Genomic DNA, 20,583 nt, shown 5'->3' with positions numbered 1-20,583 from the left:
TCTGCTTTAATAGAATTCTTCATCCTGTTTCTTTCTGCATGGCATAGAATTTTTTCCCCCCTATAGATTGGTTCTGGTTTTTCCTAGATGGCTTCTCAGTGTAATACAGAAATACAAGTGGAAATGATGGAACTGTTAGTAATTGTAGATTGTCAGTGGACAACTGGAAGCTGTGTGTGAGCCAAAACACTGCCAATTTACCCCATGGCAAGGATGCCACTTTATAAAGACATTTTGACAGGGGGTGGTGTGATGGATGTTGTTTTGTCATTCTGCATAGAGCCAGCAGCAGTGGGATCCTCCTGAGATGAGTTTTAAATACCCTTGCTGGGCTGAGATGAGAAATTAGTGTATGGCCATCAGAGCAGAGCTTTTGCTTGCTGTTCCTGTGTGCTTAATCAATTCTAGTTAACACCCTGAGACTTTTATTTAGATTTAGTTTTTTTTTTTTTTTTAACTGTGCTTCTATGTGAAAAACTGGATTTGTGGATGCAATTCAGAGGTCAGATCTGATCAGAAATTCAGAGGTCTTCCTCTGATCAGTGTTTGGGTTGGAAAGGTCTGTGTGGCTCGTGTTTGGCTTTGCCCTGATGAGCAGGAGGGGGACAGGAGCAGGGATGGAGCCTGGGGAGGCTCTGGAGCTCATCACTGCATGCTCCAGATTTGGGAGATGATCCTGTTCTTGGGGAAGCTCAGGGAGCAGGAGGGGTACAGGAGCAGGAATGGAGCTCTGGAGCTCCTCACTGCATGTTCCATATCTGGGAGATGATCCCATTTTTGGGGAATTGCAGGGAGCAGGAGGGGGACAGGAGCAGAAATGGAGCTCTGGAGCTCATCACTGCAGTGTCATGCTCCAGATCTGGGAGATGATCCTGTTCTTGGGGAAGTGCAGGGAGCAGGAGGGGGACAGGAGCAGAAATGGAGCTCTGTACCTCATCACTGCAGGGTCATGCTCCAGATCTGGGAGATGATCCCGTTCTTGGGGAAGTGCAGGGAGCAGGAGGGGGACAGGAGCAGAAATGGAGCTCTGGAGCTCATCACTGCAGGGTCATGCTCCAGATCTGGGAGATGATCCTGTTCTTGGGGAAGTGCAGGGAGCAGGAGGGGGACAGGAGTAGGACTGGAGCTCTGGAGCTCATCACTGCAGTGTCATGCTCCAGATCTGGGAGATGATCCTGTTCTTGGGGAAGTGCAGGGAGGGGGTAGCAGGGCGGGGGACAGAGGCTCAGCAGAGCTTGTCCAGCTCTGAGATCAGAGCCCAGCTAGTCCAGCACACATTCCCCACCCAGACTAGCTGTTGTCATGATGGATTTATGGCTCCTCTGGAAGCAGCTGTAGCTTTTCAGTGTGTCTCTCCTCTCTGGTCTTGCAGCAGCCATCACTTTGTGCAGCATGTCCTGCCTGGATGGCCATCGTGCCCTCCTGACCCTCTTGAAGAGCCTTGAAGCTCTTTACCAGAGTGTTACCCTGAGCCTGTGCTTTGCCCTGAGCATCTGGTGTCAGATGCTGGGAAATGTGTAGGGTGTGCCTGTCCATGCCATGAGTTCATGGCTGGCTGTGTGCTGGTGTCATGAGCTGGGCTGTGCTGGGCTCCTTGTGCTCAGCTACTGTAGCTGCTGCAGTAATGTATTGTAATGATCAACTTAATTACACTTGTGAAAAATCTGCTTAATTACATATTTACTTTGGGGATTAGCTTTTCCCCGTAAGCATTTGATATTGACTTTGGCTGAGACAAATTTTCAAGATCTGCTTCCTTCAAGAGATGACTAATATTAGATCACTTAGTGCAGGGAGCTGGGTTTATCAAGGAGCTGTAATTAATCATTTTGAAAGCTCCAGCTTAGTTTTGAGCATCTGTGCTCTTTTTTTCCCCCAAAAGACAAGCTTTTCTTCCCATCCCTCTCAGCCCTTCCAAAACTTTGTGCTGGATGTAATTTTAGACCCTGTAATTTTCAGTGAGCTGTGTGCATGCAGAAAATAAATACAAACTGGGAGGAGACTTAACGTTAAGACAACTGATGAATAATTAGTGTATTGAAGTGTTAGTCTTTTATTTGGATAACTTAATAGCCAAATTAGAGTTCCCAAGCCTTGCTTTCTGTGCTGCTCAATGCACTGTACAAATATATTATCACAGGAATTCCTCTCTGTCCAGAAATTATTCTATAGAACAGCTCTCCCCTCTTGAGCCAGAGCCAGACTCCACACCGAGCTCTCTGCAGTGTGGCAGGATGGCACAAGCCAGTTTGTGACAGCAGCTTCCAAACCAGTCAGGGATTGAGGTAAAACAACTTGAAATGAGTAAATCTCCTGCCCAGAGGCAAGGAGAGCCTGCCCTCTCCCTGCACCATACAGCTTCTCCATGGATTTTATCCCCTGTGCCCTGGGTAGACACATCTGTTTTCATTTTTCAAGCAGCAGTGGAAATATTCTGAACAACCTGGGTTAAATCCCTTGCCTTTCATTCCCAGGAGGATGGGTGTCCCAAGGGACTCTGGAGTTGAACAGTCATTTTTTCTTGTGTAGAGGAAAATGGAGTTGTGGCATGTGCTTCCCATGATGGGTTTTAAACTGAGTTGGTGGCTTGGGAATTACACTTACCTAATTAGTTTGGATTAAGTGTGGATTTTTTTTTTTCAGTATTAGGTAGTGGTTGGTTTTTTTTGGGTTTTTTTTTTTTGGGGGGGGGTTTATTTTCCTTCTTGGAGCAAGCAGTCTGGAGAAGATTTGGATTCTTCCTGCAAAAATCCAGGTCTGTTTATAGCAATCAGTTGTGGAATGGGAAAATCTGGCTTCTTTTGACCCCAAAGTTAGGTTTTTAAACCTTGTTCTGACTTTTTCTTTAACTCTGTGGTTCCTGCTTTTTTAGAAAGAAAATAAATGTAATGTTTGGGGCAAAAATACTGTTTTCAGCAAATTATCCTGGAATCATCTGGTCTGTGTAAGTGCCCTGGAACTTTTATACCATCACATGTTCAAAATAAGTAACAGATCTTCCTGTTTCCCCATAAATGTATGGAATTTTCCTGAGTGTAAAGCTGGGTTTTAGACTTCAAAAAGCAGTTTTGAAAATACCTGATTCTTTATGGCTGACTGAAATTCAGGGCTCTCTCCTGTCTTCTCCTCATTCCACTTCTGAAGCTGTCATAAATATAGGAACAAAAGGAAGGTGAAATTTAACTCCTGCTTGCCAGGATAAGAATCTTAATTCATTATATTTGATTTATGAAAGAGAAAAAGAAAAAAAGTAGAGTTCTGCATATACTTACTGGTCTTTATTTCACAGCCTCTGGAAATGCTGTCTCATGTATTTCTGAAATCAAAAGCTTTAACTTTATGGAAGTCACGTGGGAAGGAAGAGTGAGGAGGATGAAGTAAAGCAAGGGAAGGGAATTATTCTCTCCCCAGATCAGCAGTCTGGCAAACTGCACTTCTTCTACCCAGGCCAACAACTTTGAAGCAAGTGGTAAATGATTCCAGGAGCTGTTCCATGGATGATGTAGTTTGGTAATTTTATTAAAGCTACTTTGAGGCTGCTCTATAACAAGGAGAAATCTTCTTTTATTATTATAATTGGTGGAGGAAATAACACTGAGGGAAAACCTGTTCAAAACCTAATTTTTCTTCTTTTTTTTTTTTTTCCTTTCCTTTCCTTTAGGTTTTTAAGAAATCATAGCTAAGAAAAAGCACAATGGAGTTTTACGAGTCTACCTACTTCATCATCCTCATTCCTTCTGTGGTTATTACAGTCATCTTCCTCTTCTTCTGGCTTTTCATGAAAGAGACTTTATACGATGAGGTCCTCGCCAAACAGAGACGGGACCTGAAGTTCCCACCCAGCAAGGCCGACAAAAAGAAAACCGAGAAGAAGAAGAACAAGAAGAAAGAGGCTCAGAACGGGACCATCCACGAGTCTGACTCAGAGAGTGCCCCTCGGGACTTTAAGCTGTCTGATGCCCTGAGCACGGATGAGGAGCCTGTCCCTGCTGTCCCCTCGGGTGGCACCGAGGCCCCCGCCGGCCTCAGGGAGCGGAAGAAGAAGGAGAAGAAGCACAAGGCCAACCAAGATGATCACGTAACTAAGGACTCGGAAGGATCCAAGTCTTCAGGCAAGAAAGTAGATCCAGTCCCTGTTACAAAACAGCCCACTCCACCATCTGAACCAACAGCAGCTAAGAAGAAGCCTGGGCAGAAGAAGCAGAAAAATGGAATGGGTATCTGATGTTGCATATGCTTCTTGCACAGAACGCCAAAACCGTGTTCTGCTTTTTGCAAGGCCACAGAGTGTCTCTCACAACTGTTCTGCCTGATCTCTATGGGGCAAAGCTCCCTTCTAACCTTCTCCTTTTTTATGAGCTATTGCTTTTTTCCCCCCTGTTTTTCATCTGGCAGCAGTGCTCTGGTTTTCCTCCTCCCATCCTTGCTTTCTTCTACTAAAGATGAAGTGAAACAGAGTAGCTTGTTCCTCTGCTTGGCTCTGTGGTTTGGCTGCTTTGCTCTCAATCAAAATTTTGATTACCTGAGAGAAGTCAGGAGATATTTTTGCTGTGTGCATTCTGAGCCAGGCTGTGAATAAGCAGAATCCTAGGAGTGGTTGCTCTGATAAGGGAGGGCATCTCAAGAAACCTCATAGCAGTCTGCAAAATAAATCACTCTAAGTGCAGGCTTAATGCACAGAGAGGTGTTTGGTGGCTGATTCATGGATTGGTGGTTGATTCATTGCTGCCCACCTGCTACACCTCTTTAACTGAATGGAGCTGATACTAAAACTGGTCTAGCTGTTGTGACTGAAATAGCCAACCTGGAACAGACCAAAAGCTCATCACAATCACTTCTGACTGTCTTGACCATATCCTCAGCAGGATATGTCTCCATGTAGTTGCCTTGACTAGGAATAGGAGTGAAAAAAGAATAAAAATACCCAGTTCTAGAAATAAATGAAACCCAAGATATTTGCAGATCCCCTTGTGAGATGCAGGCACAGCAGATCTGCACAGGGAGTGAGGAAAAAGAATGACATTGCTGCTTGATGTGGTAGATTTTTTTCTTTTTCTGAAAAAAAGCCCCCAAAAAACGGAGAAAAAAGGCCCACCCACTACCAACAGAGAAAGTATCCAATCTTGTTTGTGGGTGTTCTCTGCAAATCTCTGTGGCACAGTTCAAATGTGGTCTGCAAGCACAGTTCTGAGGGCAGCCACAACGAGCTCTTCTCCTTGATTACAGGAGCTGACACCAGAGCCCTGTGCTGTGCGTGTCAGCTCTGACAAGAATCTTAATATAGCACAGGCTGTCCAAAATGATAAAAAAATTTCTCACTAGAAACTGCTTTTAAAAAGAACAGTTCCTTAATGGGAAACACTTATTTTCTGCTTCTCACAGTCCCAGTAGCTATTGGGGGTGTGTGTTTAAAATGCTCAAGTGGGTTCATGGAGGGGAAATGTACACTTCTAAATAAGAAAATAATATGGGTAATATGTGCTGTCTGCTCTGTCACAGTGAAATCTGGATTGGAGTTGTTAAACTGTTCCTTGCACTGCTGTGTGTTCTGCTTGCACATGAGATTCCTGTCTTAAAAATCACTGAGTGCTGTAGCTCTTGACTCTCTGCTAAACCTTCCTGTTGCTTTGGGGTCTCACCTGATCTGGGAATTGTGTGTGTGTGTGAGTCTGTGTGTGTATGTATATGGGGATGAATTTGTGTTCTGATTTAAAAGATGGGAGTTTGTTTTCCTGGGATTGGAGAATTTGGTTATTACAGAGCTGCTGATTGAAAGGTGATGCTGAGAATATACAGAAGAGCATATATTGTCTCAATTGTCTGTTGCAGATGATCAAGATAGTAAGACTGATTCTGTTGTATCTCCTGCCAAAAAGCAAGAGCCAGTGCTGCTCCACCAGGAGATAAAGCAAGAAAATGTGTCGGGGAAGAAGAAGGTTTCTGCAAAGAAGCAGAAAGTTGATAATGGTAAGAATCCAGTCTGTGACATTGCTCAGATAAACCTGACTGTTAAACCTTGTTGCCATCCATGCTTTAGTTCCTCTTCCTTTGGAAAAGGAACTCACAGAACAGTAACTCTTGATTTGAAAAAGCAGAAATTCCAGGTAGGAAAGATTGCTGAGCTCGAGATCCTGTTAAATTTTATGAACATCTGGTTCCACTGAGCATGGGATAATGAATGTTGTGGACCTTTCTGAGCTCTCTTGGATCCCAACATCCACACTTGAATCAGGAGTAATGAGCAGACTCGGAGTTGCTCTGAGCAAGGCATGTCTGGAGCTGCTGCAGTCATTGCCCCAAACAAGATTGCAGTTTTTTCAGCCAGTTGCTTTGACCACATTCCTCTCTTATTGTCCTTTTGTTGGCTGGCTCTTGCTCCAACAGAAACTGTTCATCTTTGCTGTCAAGGCCTTCACTGTTGTCATCCCTTGTTCTCTGCCAAGATGCTGCTTCTTGTGTCCTCCTGGCTCACTGTGCCTCTGTGTCTGTGTGTTTTTCTCTTTTTTTTTTTTTTAATTTTTTACAATGACTGCTGTTGTGTCTGGCTTTTGGACACAGGGTGACCATGAAGTTCTGTGAGGCCACCTTGTTATCTTCTCAAGACTCTTCTCTGCTGGGGCAGCTGTGGAGTTGGGAGCTGGTGGGCTGCTCCTGGAGGAGACACTGTTGCCCACTGTTTCCTTTATGCTTTGGTCAGGTTATCAGGGTGCAGATCTGTTGTGGGCCCTGTTCAGTCCAGGATGGAGTTCCAGGCTCTGTAGGGTTCCTGTGTAACTGAACAACTCCTAAATGATTCCTGGGAAAAACCTAGTGATGGGGAACTCAGGGTGGGATCACCTTTTATGGATGTTCTTGTGCTTTTCCTGATGGAATTGGGTGCATTGCACTTTTTTAGGGGCACAAACTTGTCTGTACATGGCAGGAAATGTCAGTACCAGCTCAGCTGTAGCAAAGCTGAGCTGTTAGTGCTACAGGGCAATAGCTCATGCATTATTTGAATGCAAACTGTTTTCTTTTCAAGCCACCTCTCCAAAATGACAGAGTAAAAATGAGCTGTGGTGGACGCCAAGACATGACTGTGGGGATTTCATACTGCAAAATGTCTCACTGATATTAAATAGGTGTTGAAAGGAAGGGAAGCTCATAAGGAGAGGAAGGCAAAATATGAGGAGAGCAGCTGGTGGTTGTTTTGCTGGAGGAGAGCTCTCCTCACTTCTGAGCTTGCAGTGTACCTGCAGGTGTTTGCTGCCTGCTTAAGTGGAGAGACACCAGGTGACACAAAAAGGTCCATCTGGCCTATTCTCCTCCTTTTACAGAGCCAGAATTTAGGAGTGTTCCATAACTGGCTCTGTGGCAGCCAGGAGTGCATCCTTGTTCTGCAGTGATGCCCAACACCCTGCATCCCACCCAGTTCCTCCTCTCTCTGTGCTGCTGCCTGGCATCTGTTGTCCATCAGCCCTGCAGTCTGGGCTGGCTGGGGCAGTGATTTGCCTGCTGGCCCATGCACAGCCTCTGGCATCCTGCAGGCAGCGTGGAGCAGGAGCTGGGCAAGCAGCAGCTGCAGCTCTGGCTGTGCCTCTGGCCCCAGCTCCGTCACTCCTGCTCTCCCCTCGCCTGCTTTTGTCTCTGCTGAGGAGCTCTCTGGACAGAGGCTGCTCCTCACCACGGTGATCCAGTGGTGTGGGAGTGGAGGGCTGAGGTCAGGCAGTGCCTCTGAGCACCTCTCTGCATGTTAATGATGCCCAAACCTGCTCTGACAGATGAGAGATCTTCATTAAGTGCAATGGAGTCTGCATGCAAAATAAGCTCGAGCGCTGCCCCTGCTGCATGTTCTGCCTAAGTGGCTGAGTTCACAGGTGATGTAATCCATGAAAATGCTGGCAATGAAGTGCCAGCTTTTAGCAGAATAGGGACAAAAGGCTTTATTCATATTTTAGGGATGCTGAATGATTTCCTCCACAGCCACAAGTAAAACCATTGATGCCACGTGCAACTTTCTTACTAAAGTGAAATGAAAGTCAAATGTGAAAGTTCTTTTCTTGTTAAAATGCTAAAAGACAGCTTTGGAAGTAGAAATTTAATTGAAGCTATTAAATTACTATGCATTAGAGACCTTTATTTAATGGACTTACCTGAAGAGCTTTAATGAGTTAAACTGTGATGGATAATAGAAATGGAGAGTATAATTAACTGTTGAGGTTAGAGATGCTTTACTTCAACTCTTAATGTTGTGGCACCTTTTCTAAAAATGTTGGTGTCAATTATTACAAAGCTTTAACCCATCATGTGGACTTATGATTACAGTTTTGGTGGATGAACCTCTTATTCAAGCAACTACTTATATTCCTTTGATGGATAATTCTGACTCAGGCACTTTGGAAAAGCGTGAGCCGGTTGAAGTCGTAAAACACAATGTGAATGAGGGCATCCAGAAGAGCAGTGGCAAGAAACTGAAGAATGAAACAGATAAAGGTAAGGAACTGATATTTCAGTCTGTTTCTGGCATAGCCTGCTTGCCAACTTCAGCAGGGAAGACGTGTGGGGAGGGGGATCCTCTCTGATGTAATGTGAAGAAGGGATTTGAGGAAGATGTTTTTGCAGGATGCTCTTCTTGTGTGTGCTCGTTTGTGCCTTGTCTTTGGCACTGTGGAAAGGGCTCTGTGCCATCTGAATCCTTTCAGCTCTGACTGGGCTTTTGTGTCCCCAGTGAGCAAAGGGGTGCTCACAGACCACACAGATGCAGCGAGGGAGTTCACAGTGGAGAGTTCAGGCATTGCTCACAGGGATGGACTCCAAACCCAGGGCGTTCAGCACAAGCTCTTGGAGTCTGCTGGAGGCTGGAAAGGCAGCTTGCATGCTCTAGGGCTGTTCATGGAGCTATCTGAGGCTGACCCAGTGCAATACAGAGTGACCTGAAGCAGATTGTCAGTGGAGAGAGTCTTGCAGTTTCCAGGGAGACTCCAAATTTTCCCTTCATGCAGTTGGAATTGCTTGGGACTGGAGAACTTCCTTCAAACTCTCCCACAAATGCCTGGAGTGATTAATGAGCATTGTGTTCTACCCTGAACCTTTAAATAGGCCTCTGACCATCTCAAAGCCTGACAAACTCATTGAGCCACAAGGTGAGTCCTGAAGTTTGTGAGCAGCCAGAGAGAAGCCAGGCAGCTGAGCAGTGACACCCAGCTCAGGTCTGGGCACAAGGGTCATTCTTCAGCACTGTCTGGTCACTCACTTCATTCTTTGGAACCTCTGTTTTTAGTCTTGTCTTCTAAAATACCCCCTCCAAAGCTTCCTGGCAGCTCTTTAACTGGATTCCCACATTCCTGAGGCTCCTGTTGTGCTGCTGGCTCAGTGGCTGCACGTTACTGTCCTGCAGCATCAGAGCCCCTCACGTGCTCCTGTCCCTTCTCATTTCCTCAGCACGCTGTGACCTTCTCCATGACCTCCTAATTCTCCTGTGTCAGCTGGGATTTGCCCTCCCAATATAGAAATCTTGCCCTGCTCTAATTGTAAGCTCCTTGGATGCAAGGGCAAGGTCTCTGTGCCTTCAGGGAGCACAGGGCTGGGGCTGCTCCTGGCCCAGCTGGGATCAGTTCCTGGGCTGTGGTCTCAGGGTCTTGGCATATTCCTGGTAGCAGCATCACTGGTGATGTCAGTGCAGCACTGATGTGAGCTGAAGTGAAGGCTCACTTGGGTTTAGGACTAGGACAGAGTGTGCTAGAATTCCTCAGCACTCCCTCCCCATGCTCTGGCATTCAGTGATTTTTATGCTTGGTAATTTCTTTTAGGGCATAGAGTCACTGCTGGTTTTCTGTTCTTCATTTATTTCTCAGACAGATCTCTGGGTTTGATGTGTTAACTTGATTTCAGGGGCATGTTTCACACCTGTGGTGACCAGACCTGTCTCCATGATCTATGGGACAATTTCTGACCAAACATCACTTCTAAACTTGTGCTTTTTTTAATTCTTCCCATCCCTTCACACACTTTTTGGTGAATATTTGACAGGGATATGGGGTGCCTTGGTCTTGTGCTCCCATTTCCTGGAGTCAGAGGGCCACCTAATGACCTGTCTGTGAGCAGCCTGTTTGTGAGCAGTGTTTTTGTTAGAGAAAACAGTTTTGTTTCTGTTGAATTGTCTTTCCTTGTATGTGTCTCTTTAAACACTTGGTCAGACATTAAGAGGGAGCTTACTGATTTATCTTCCTGCTGCTGAACTCTTCTTGCAGCAGGTCCCTCAATCTAAATTTGGAAGTTAATATTTTTGTCTTCCATATATTGTAATCCAAAATGTGCCAGTTTTTTAATTAATTAACTTTTCATGTGTCTATTGCTTGTGCAGCCAGGCTGTCCTCCAAATTGAGAGCTCAGTTTAAATTACTGTCATGATACACTGGAAAGGACTCTTGAATTTTTCACATTGATGCTATTTTTCTCCTCCAAAATCTGTGTTATGCTTTGTCTTCTTGCTAGCAACACTATAAACGTTACCAACTGTGCAAACAGAGTGGTGGGATTTTCTCTTTTCCCAAAACTATCAGCTGGCAGATTGTTATCAGGTTGAAATTGGAGAGATGTTGTTTTTGCTGAATGTTCATGACCTCTTGCTTCTTGGCATTTCAGACTGGAATTAAATATAATGCATAATGATACCCCATCACATGCTGTTTCAAGGCAAAATAAATAATTCTGTATGGAGTCCAAAGTAAATAAATCCTCCCTTCTGTGTTGCAGAGAATGCTGAAGTAAAATTCAAGGATTTTGTAACGTCCATGAAGAATATGATCTTCTCTGAAGACGAGGCCCGTTGTGTAGTGGAGGTGTTAAAGGAAAAATCTGGTGCCATTCATGATTTCTTGCAAAAGGTGAATGACTGTGGAGTGTGGGGGGAAGACAAAACTGATTAAACAAGCAGAGGTTGGAAGGGGTGCTGTCAGAGGAGCTCTGTCAGTGTGGTCTGCCAGTCTGCCTTTGGGAGGCTCTCTCCAGCTGCTCTGTGCTTGCCTGGCATGCAGCAGGGAGCTGTCAGCTGCCTTTGGGCTGCCATCTGCCATGCCAGGGCTGGCTCTGGCCACTTGGGAAGAGCAGGAATGGCCATGGAGAGCAAGGAATAAAGCAGGAATGCTGCTGCTGCCTCGTGTGTGGTGGCACAGGGAGGAGGGATGGCTGGTGACTTTTGGGAGTGATCTTTCCCAAATGTGTAAATAGGATAAGCTATGGGTGGAGTTCAGAACAAGCTGCTGTGGCTGTGCACTTGATCAGCTAATTCTGTGTTTTGCAGGTCTGTACAATGTAGTTTGACTTCTTTGGATATTTTTCATAGGACTGTAGGGCAGTTCAGGTTTGGAAGGGACCTCGAGGGGTTTGGAGTGGTCCAGCCTCCTACTGGAAGCAGGACCAGCTCCTGAGGTCAGCCCATGCTGCTCAGGGCTTTATCCAGGCTGGATATCTTGAAGCCTTCAGGGAGTGGCTGCAAAACCCCTCTGGGCAATCTTGTGCCAGTGCTTGGCAGTTCTTTTTAATTCTTGTAGTTGAGACAGAAGAGAATGGTGCCCAGCAATATCTTATCAATACAGAATCTTGCAATCCTTGGGGTGGAAGGGAGCTCTGGGGGCCATCCAGTCCAATCCCTTGGCCAAGGCAAGGTCACCTGGAGCAGGTGACACAGGAATGTGTCCATGTGGATTTGGAATGTCTCCAGAGAGGGAAACTCCACCCTTTCCCTGGGCAGCTGGTCCAGGTCTGTGCCATCCTCCAGGGAAAGCAGCTCTTGGTCACGTTGAGGTGCAAATTGTGTTTTATGTTGTGGCCGTGTCCTGTTGCTGGGCACACACCTACTCCTCCCTGCCATGACTCACTGTGGGTGTCACTTTGTGCTTGTCACATCCTGTGTGTCACACTTGAGCTCTTGCAATCCTGTGCTCCTCTGCAGACATGGTACCAGGGCAGAAATGCAGAACTGGCTCCGTGTCAGTCCAGTTAATGCAATATATCAGAACAACAGCACAGTTTGGCCTGGGAGGGGCTTCAGGAGGCTCTGCAGTCCAGCTGCCTGCTCAGAACAGGTCCAGCACTGAATTCTGAGCAATTTGCTCAGGGATTTGTCCAGTTGCATCTTGAAAGCCTCCAAAGACAAAACCCAGTAGTGCTGCCCTTGGAATGGTGTTGCCTGTTTGAGCAGCCACCCTGCTTGCTCTGGTTTTCTTTTTTTATTTGTTTAAAAGGGAGGTATGGTGTTAAAGCTGAACCTTTAGGATGAAAACTAGTTCCTGGGTTTATAGCCAACAAAAAAAGTGGGTTTCTGTAGGTGGAAGTGTGAATTGTGTTCTCTGTAGCTCATGCAAGTCCCTGACAGTGTGCTTGTACTGCAGGCATGCACATTACCACTAAAGGAGAATTTCCAAACAAATTCAGCATCCATTTATGGGACTGACACTTCTTTCCTTCTTCAATTATCAGACTTCAGTGAGTGAAGTCCAAGGAGTCCAGCCTCCTGCTCAAAGCAGCATAGCTCTGAGGTCAGCACAGGCTGCTCAGGGCTTTATCCAGTCTGGGCTTGAAACCTGCAAGGCCTGAGACTGCACAACCATCACACTTCCCTGAGTCAAATCTGAGCACAAGCACATAGGATTTGTGCTCTTTATTACATTTATTTCATTTGTAGGACCAGTATGCAAGTAGCAGGACCATGGGGATTGTTCCTCTAGGTCTGTTCCCTGGAGTATCTCTGAAACTTTTTGTGTCAGTGTGCCAGCAGAAATGTAACTACATCAGCTGGAGGCTCTCCTGGGAAGTGGAAGGAGACACCAGATCAGTGTTTCCTTTTCCCTTTGTGGTGAGATATTTCAAGCAATTACATTTGTTGGATTATACCTGCCCTGAGCGTGGGCTGGACCAGCTGATCTTGGAAGTCCTTCCAACCACAGTGATTGACTGATTCAGCATCTCTGCATCTTTTCCCATTATTTCTCTTAATGGCTGTTCTTTGTTTTCCCCACTGCAGCTCTCTTCCAATGGGAAGCACCTTAAGAGCCCATTTACCCTCTTAATTGCTTTCCATGCTTTCTAAATGCATTTCTTTGCCTGGTGAATCCATAGTGGCAGAACTGTGGTGCCACATGCACCAAAGTGCAGATGGAAAATTTGGGAGCAGGAGGGAGTGTTTCCTCCTCTCAGGTTTGCTCTGCTGCCTTTTAGTGTGCTGTGCCACTACTTGTGGTTGTTTTTATGTCATCCTGCTGCAGGCCAGCAAGGCTGAGACAGCTGCAGCTCTGCACCAGCTCCAGGACAAGGAGAAGATGCTTGCAGCAATGAAGGAGGAGGCAGCTGTGGCAAAGGAGCAGTGCAAGCAGCTCTCCCAGGTAAATACTGAGGTGTTCATGGGTGTAGAGAGGAGCAGGGGTTTGGAGGACTAGCAGCCAGCAAATGCTGGTTCACTCAGCTAAGCCAAAAGATAGAATATTTATTTTTACTGAAAAAGCTTACCAAGACACTACACTTGATTTTACAATGTATTTATGCAGTTACTTTCCAGTAGTTTTTCCAGGGAGTTCAATTTACTGAGACTTGTAAGCTGAGCCTGTTTTTCTTTTCAAATGGTGACTTTAAAAGCACTTCCTTCACCACTATGAGACTTTCTGTGGATGCAGATATGAAATGTCTTTCCTGCACCACAGTTTTAATTTGGTCCATAGTGTAGCATTCACATGCCTGTGTGTTTCTAGGCACAACAATCATTGGTTTTCTTCAAGAAGGAAGATACAGAAAGTGCAGAATGCCTGCTCAGCCCCTGGAGGTGCAGCTCTGACTGCTTTGGACTTAGAGGGATGCTGATACATCACTGCCAAAACTGCTTTATGAAAATTACTCTTTTATGAATGTTGCATAGGAAAACAGTTACAGTAGACCAAATAATGAGGCAGATATGAACTGAATTTTGTAGTCTTGGGAGAAAGATTTGTGTGTTTTGGCTGGTCTGGAAGCACATGAGCATTAGACTCAGGAAGACCATGTTGTGGGACATGATTTGGGCACAGAAAGCTGGGTGGCCAAAGGTGGGAGCAGAGTGGCCAGAGGATGCAGGAGTTGGGAGATGGGAGAGGAAGAAGGGAGTGGGTGTTGTGTGAGCTCCTGGCAGGGCACAGCTGTTTACAGGTGGGATCAAGGGGTAGGTTTGGGATAGTCAGTGTCTAACTAGAGAGAGAAGGGGCTTGGGATGTGTTTGGAGGGGAAAAAAGAAGCTGGCTCAGGACTGCAGAATAAAATTGGAGAGAGGGATCTGCTGCTGAAGGAGCAGAGGAAATGGATGAAGGTTTCTGAGTGTGGGAAGTGCAGATGTGGTTGGGGAAAAAACATCTGCAACGTGGTGCTTGTGAAGGAGAGGCAGGAGCTGTAGAGAGGTAGGAGTCATCAGGGGCTTTTCCCATCTGAACTGGGGAAGGGAAAAGCTGGGAGAAAATGAATAAAAGCAAAGTTGCTGCAATGCTGAGGTATCAGGACAAACAAGGGATAAAGCTCAGCTTGACTGATAAGAGCTCTTATCTCCCAGTTAATGTGTTTCTCTGAAAGCACTGTCAAAAGCTAAAGGTGCTTTCAGGTGCAGAGTGATTCCTGCAGGGATCTTGATAATGATAATACCTGGAGAGGATAAATGAGAGCAAGAGCTGAGTACCTCAAGACTCAGAGGTATTTGGCAAAACACAAACTAGGGAAAAGTTAATCTTCCCAGGATCTCTGGTTCTGCCCTGGCAGGGTAGCTGGGTTATTGAGAGCTACAAGTGAATGGTGGGATTGGTGCAGGGATAGAGGGGGCTGCTGTGTGTCCTGGTGCCCTTTTAATTGCATCTTGGTTTAAAAAAAAATGAAGAAAGATTTGTTTCAACCTGTCTGTACTGTATTTGCAGAAGTGTCTTAGAACTTGGAGTTTGATTTACAAGACAGAATAGCTTTTATTCAAGCTAAAAGGTGAAAAAGACTGTAATTACTCCAAAGAGATGGAGGGTATTCAGGCTAATAATTTAGAGCATTTAAATTGTGTCAGGACTCCCTGGCAGTGTTAGGAGTTGTGTGGCTGAAAACACCTGAAGCTTGGGTGGTACAAATTCCTATTTGTGTGATGGCAGCTGCTGAAAGCTGCACTTAATGGTTTTGCTTACTACAGCAAGTGTATTTATATTGCAGAGGAGCAGCTCTGTGGATTTCTCAGGTGTCTGGGTTGAATTACTGGCTAATAAAAGATTAAAAAGCAATGTGTATTTTCATCTGAAAGCTATAATGTGGCATCATGCTGGTGGGATTCAGGGCTTCTCTGGCCTTTGTAGTGCACTAATAGCCCATCTCCTGTGGCAAAGCTGTTGGCTTTACAACCTGCTGCAAAGCATTTATTTTGCTCTAAAGTGCTCTATTTTGCCATGGTGCTTTACCTGTGTTCTTCCTTTTGCTAAACTTCGATGAAAGTCTAAGCTTTGTCCTCTGTGATATCTGTGGTTTTAGTTGTTAGGACTCTGATTTAGCCAGATTTGATAGAAATAAGACTCCCATCTCTTCTGAGACAGCACAAGACCAGTGTTTAAATTGGCAAACTTTTTAATAAACGTGAGATTTATGATGATACAGGATCAGGTTTTGGGAGTTTGGTTTGATTCTGTAAATTTGCTGAATGAAGATGCTGACTTCAGAAAGGTTGTGAGTTCAATCCTTACACCAATAAATGTTGGGTTTTGCCTTCTTTTTCTCTTGTTGAGGTTGGAATTGAAGGTACTCCAGACCATAGTTTGTGTTCAGACTTTGATGTTTATAACTTCTTATTTATGTTACAGTTTCACAAGTAGTGAGTTCTGCAGTTCTTCACTAACTAGGTATAAAATGGTTAACAATCTTTTGCTATAAGGTTTTTTTAAGGCTAAACTATCTAATTAAGAAATGACACTTAAATTATTTTCACTTTTAATCTAATAACTAATCCCTCCACGTCCGCACTGTGGACTTCTCTGTCCAATTACAAAATACCACCCAAACCCATGAAGAAGAAGGAAGAAGAAGGTACAGAAGGAAGGAAGAAGAAGGTACAGAAGAAGGTGAAGAAGGAAGAAAGTAAAGAAGAAGGATCAGCTTCTGCCTTAAAACTTCTATCTTACTCTATATATATTACTATATTTTAAAACGCTAAACTCTTAAGTTTTCTACCCTGTGATATTACACACTTCTAACCTAACTCCACACCCATAATCCCAGTTTTATCAATCAATTTTGGAAGCCTTCTCCACAGCCTCAGGTCAAATTTTGTAGTGCTCTCCTGGGAGTCAGTCTGTCAGCCCAGCGAGTCTGAAATTCTCGGCATCCAGAACTCCAACAACTTCTGTTTGATGCACACTTGCTCTATTTTTAGTGATCTTAAAGACTCTTAGCCTTAAGAAAGCAGCTGTGGGTGACTTGTTTCCCTTTTGCTGTCACTTCCCACCCCAGGAGCTGGTGGCAGAGAAGGAGAGGAGTGGTTTGCTCACGGCCAAGATGCGCGAGCGCATCAACGCGCTGGAGAAGGAGCACGGAACCTTCCAGAGCAAGATCCACGTCAGCTACCAGGAGTCTCAGCAGATGAAGATAAAGGTAAATGCTTTGCAGAAACTCCTGGAGTTGGTGCTCATGCACAACTGCTGAGAAATGACTGCACAACTTTGGGGTGGATTCCTGCTTTGAAGGAAAGGGAGTTCTCACAGGTGGCTTTTGAGGTGTGTAAAGCCCAGCACTGGCCAGGCAGCTGCTCCCTGATCTGGTGACTTTTCCTTCCTGGTGTTCTGCTGAAATGTTATTCAATTAAAATGTAAGGTCTAATTGAAATACTCAGCTTAAGGGAGCCACTAATGCTGATGATCATTTACCAGCAGATAAATGTCTCTAAGATAATAGTACAGAGTGACAACATGGCATAATACACATGAAATATCTTTGCCTGAGGGAGTGCTTTGCTTGAAATATTTGCAGAGCAGCCACTTGTGTTTTTTTAAGACCCTTGTTACTTTCCATTGTAGTTGCTTTATAGTAGAGTGACCTTAGAAGGGTTTGTTTCATCAGATTTAAAAGTTTAACTGAGATTTTTCTAAGGAAAATGGCCCATCTTATGCTTAGATTTCATTCTAGTTGTTCTTGCTGTATCAATGTCACAGCATTAAGCTCAACATGTGAACTTCCCAACTTCAGAATTGTATCTTCTGTCATGGCCCTTTGGAGAGCAGCATCTCTGTGTAGATAATTGGACAAGGAGAGGGTCTTGCTGCTGGCTGGGAAAGGGGGGAAGGATCCCTGGGCACACCTGGGAGACTTCAGCAAAAACTGCTGTCCCAGGCTGAGCTGGAGAAAGGAAATACAAAAGATCCAGTGCTCTGGTCCTGCTCCCTCTGCTGATGTGCTGCAGCATGGCAGAGGAGCTGAAAATGGTCACAGCTTCCAGCTGGGTGGGGTTTGTGCCCCTGCTTCTCTTGGGATCTTGTTGGCCTTAAAAAACAAAACAGGCAGGGGAAAGAAACCCCCCAATAAATGTCCAAGGCTCAGCTTGTCATGTTTGTTGGGGCAGAACTGGAGGTGGCTGCCCTACGAGGGACTGCTCCCTGCTGCTGGGTTGTTACACAAACATTTATTTGGATTTTCTAGTGTGAGAAAGGCTCACTGATGAATCATCCACTTGATGAAACTGGCTCCTGGAATGGTGTCAGCCATATCTACATATCTACAGACTGGCACTGATAAAGGAAGAGTGTTGTGTGTGCTCAAGGATTTTCAGAGCAGACCTTTGGGCTCCAAGACCAGCTTTGCTGTGTCTGCATATGCAGAGTCCATTTTTTCTCTTTAAATCCTGTCTTTTGACTTTGTTGACACTATTCTGAACCTTAGATTATCAGGGCTTCTTTCTGCCTCAGCTTTGGAACCTTGCTGAAAATCAGAATATTAGATGAGGACTAGCCTTTTGCAGTTTGCATGCTGTAATCTGTGTATTGTTAGTTTCTTTTTACTTTTCCTGGTTTTTTGAAAGGAACAGCAAAGGAGGATTGTCTAATGGTAATTCACAGCATGTTTGTTTTATTTCCCTTTGGAAAAGTGATATATTGGTATCCAGTTATTGATAAATATCTCAGGTTATGTAGCTGAACAATTGGTATTCAGAGTAACACTTATGTAGCCTTTTAAACAATAAAAAAGGCCTTGATAAATAGATTGATGCACTGATATAAAAGGAAACCTTTGCTTTGATATGAGCATGAGGGTCTCAGTAGCACAGTTTAATTTAAGAACTGGTGTGTGAGGAGGGAGCAAAGCTCCCCCTCTCCCAAAAAATCCACTTAGTTTTATTTACTGAAATTATTGTGATATCTTCCCTACTTGTACAAGCTGGTTTCTTTTGTTTTTATTGCTCCTTAGCTTAATCTTTTCCAGAATTGATCTTTCTTTTCCCCATCAGTTCCAGCAGCTCCGTGAGCAGATGGAGGCAGAAATAAGCCACCTGAAGCAGGAAAATGGTATCCTGAGAGATGCTGTCAGCACTTCCACCAATCAAATGGAGAGCAAGTATGTTGGCAGCTCTTTGGAGCTCTGTGTGTTTTTGAGCCTCCCCTGAAGAGTTGTTCTGGCTTCTGCTTCTTTTGTTTCCAAGTCCTTGGCTGTCTCTGAATGAGTGGTTAAGCTGGGAACACAAATATTTTGGGCTGGACAGGTAGCTGCTGGTGTTTGCATTGAGCCAGGGCTTTCAGAACAAATAATTGCTTTTTTTTTTTTTTCCCCAACTTGAAGCCTGAGCTTTTAGGCTGTGCTGCTGAGGCTTTAAGAGAAAGAAGTGCAGCAGTGCTCAGACACCTCTGGTGTTTTTGGCAGGGTGTGTATCCTTCCCCTGGGGCTTTGGGAGAGAGGTGCTGGTTGTGGCCTCTTGGGAGAACAGCAGCTCTAAACTTACATATCAATACCCTGCAGGTACTGATGCTGCTGGGGTGGCACTTGGGTTTATTTGCTGGTGTTGCAAATGTTTGGAGAAACAAAGATTGTCTTTTGGGGGTTATGACTTGGGCTGCCCCTGAGCTGGCAGGGAGGAGTTTGTGCATTGTGCAGGTAAAAGCTGAGCACCCTGGTTAAGGTGTGTAGTGTAGAAGACAAAACTGACACAGTTTCTCCTCTCTCAGCTATTTATTACTGAATGTCAAGTGCTCAGAGAAGGGTGTGGAACCCCTTCATTTTATGTGTCCTGTTCATTTAAATGAAGCATCATTATCTTTCAGACAGTTATCCTGAAAAGGGTTTAATTCAAGCAAACCTGAGATAAAAATGAAATGCTTTTTACTTGCTTAGGCACAAAGGTGAACCTCTTAAAATTCTTCCCTTGGGCTGAACAAATTCATCTTCTCTCCCAGCTGAGAAAGTGCATCAGATAACCTCCATAAGTTAATAGTCAGGTCAAGGCCAGGAAGCAACAAATATTCTGAAGAAAAGTGTGCAGTTAGTCCAGGAGGAACAGTCCTCAGCCAGCAAGGATCAATAATCCTTTATGGGAAGAGGAAAAGAGTGTGAATTTCAATGTGAGACCTTTTCTCATGCTGAGCCACTTTAGTTGACATCAGCCTGCCCAAATCTTGCCAGGCAGCTTGCAGAGCTCTTCCAGGAGCTGCTGCTTGTGGCTCATTGCTGACCTTTAATTCCTGACCCTGCCTTGTGCCTACTGACTTGTGCTGCTGCTTGTGGCTCATTGCTGACCTTTAATTCCTGACCCTGCCTTGTGCTGCTCACCTGGATGGTTATGCTGCTGTGGCCAGGAGTACCTGACCCTCATCCCTTTCCTAGGATAAAACCATTTCAGAGGGGGAAAACACCCCAAACCCCCCCTTTGGTTGCAAATGAGTGTCTTGCTGTTGACATTTGAGTAGCAAACGTGTGGCAATGTTTGTTTGTTTGTTTGCAGGCAGTCGGCAGAGCTGAACAAGCTGCGCCAGGACTACGCCAGGCTGATGAACGAGCTGGGGGAGAAGAGCAGCAAACTGCAGCAAGAGGAGCTCCAGAAGAAGAATGCAGAGCAGGCAGTGGCTCAGCTCAAGGTGCCTGGGGTTGGCTCTGCCTGTCAGGCTGTGCTCAGGGTTTTATCTGAGCTGGGATGTGAGGCGGGTGGGAATTGCTTGAGCTGCTTGTTTCAGCTGGGCTCAGCCAGCCTAGGGCTTTGTTTAGTGGTTTTATTCAGTGCACTGGGTTTTGAGTGATTACAGACAGCCCTGGGAAGTGAAACTTACCTCCCAGGTAAATATCTTTTCAGCATCACCAGTTAAGCTTTTTACTTTGCTTTCTGTGAGAGTGCAGTTCCAACAGGAGTTGGTGCTTCAGAGCCATCCATCCAGATGGCACTGTCCTTGTGTGGTTTTAATTTGAAACTACATGCTTTTGATTAAATGTATGCCTAATTATTAAAATAGATATACTTTTTAAAGAGTTAAAATGTAAGTGGACAGGCTTCTAGATAAATCTCTTTCTGTTTCTTTGGGAAAAAAGGTATTTTGATTTTTTTTTTTAGAAGAGAAAGTGTTTTCAGGTGAGAATGTCTATCCAGAGCTCATGATT

At 44.9% G+C, this 20,583-nt stretch overlaps 1 protein-coding gene across 16 annotated transcripts in view; it reads left to right on the top strand.

Annotated features, from left to right (window-relative positions):
- Positions 1–20,583, top strand: part of KTN1 (kinectin 1) — a 78,312-nt gene that overhangs the window by 19,341 nt on the left and 38,388 nt on the right. For 15 of the 16 annotated variants that reach the window (XM_059850578.1, XM_059850585.1, XM_059850579.1 and 12 more), the window contains 8 exons: positions 3,662–4,217; positions 5,830–5,967; positions 8,305–8,472; positions 10,735–10,865; positions 13,245–13,361; positions 16,465–16,605; positions 18,452–18,558; positions 19,937–20,069. In XM_059850578.1, coding sequence (XP_059706561.1) covers positions 3,695–4,217; positions 5,830–5,967; positions 8,305–8,472; positions 10,735–10,865; positions 13,245–13,361; positions 16,465–16,605; positions 18,452–18,558; positions 19,937–20,069 — 1,458 coding nt within the window. In that variant the 5' untranslated portion in view covers positions 3,662–3,694. Of the gene's footprint in view, positions 1–3,661; positions 4,218–5,829; positions 5,968–8,304; positions 8,473–10,734; positions 10,866–13,244; positions 13,362–16,464; positions 16,606–18,451; positions 18,559–19,936; positions 20,070–20,583 lie in introns of those variants that run through there. The other variant, XM_059850580.1, reaches the window with a different exon arrangement.

This window comes from Haemorhous mexicanus, chromosome 6 (assembly GCF_027477595.1).
Source record: "Haemorhous mexicanus isolate bHaeMex1 chromosome 6, bHaeMex1.pri, whole genome shotgun sequence".
In the NCBI taxonomy this organism is placed as follows: domain Eukaryota; kingdom Metazoa; phylum Chordata; class Aves; order Passeriformes; family Fringillidae; genus Haemorhous; species Haemorhous mexicanus.
The sequence above is the reverse complement of the archived record's forward strand: the minus strand, read 5'-3'. Positions and strand labels throughout refer to the sequence as shown.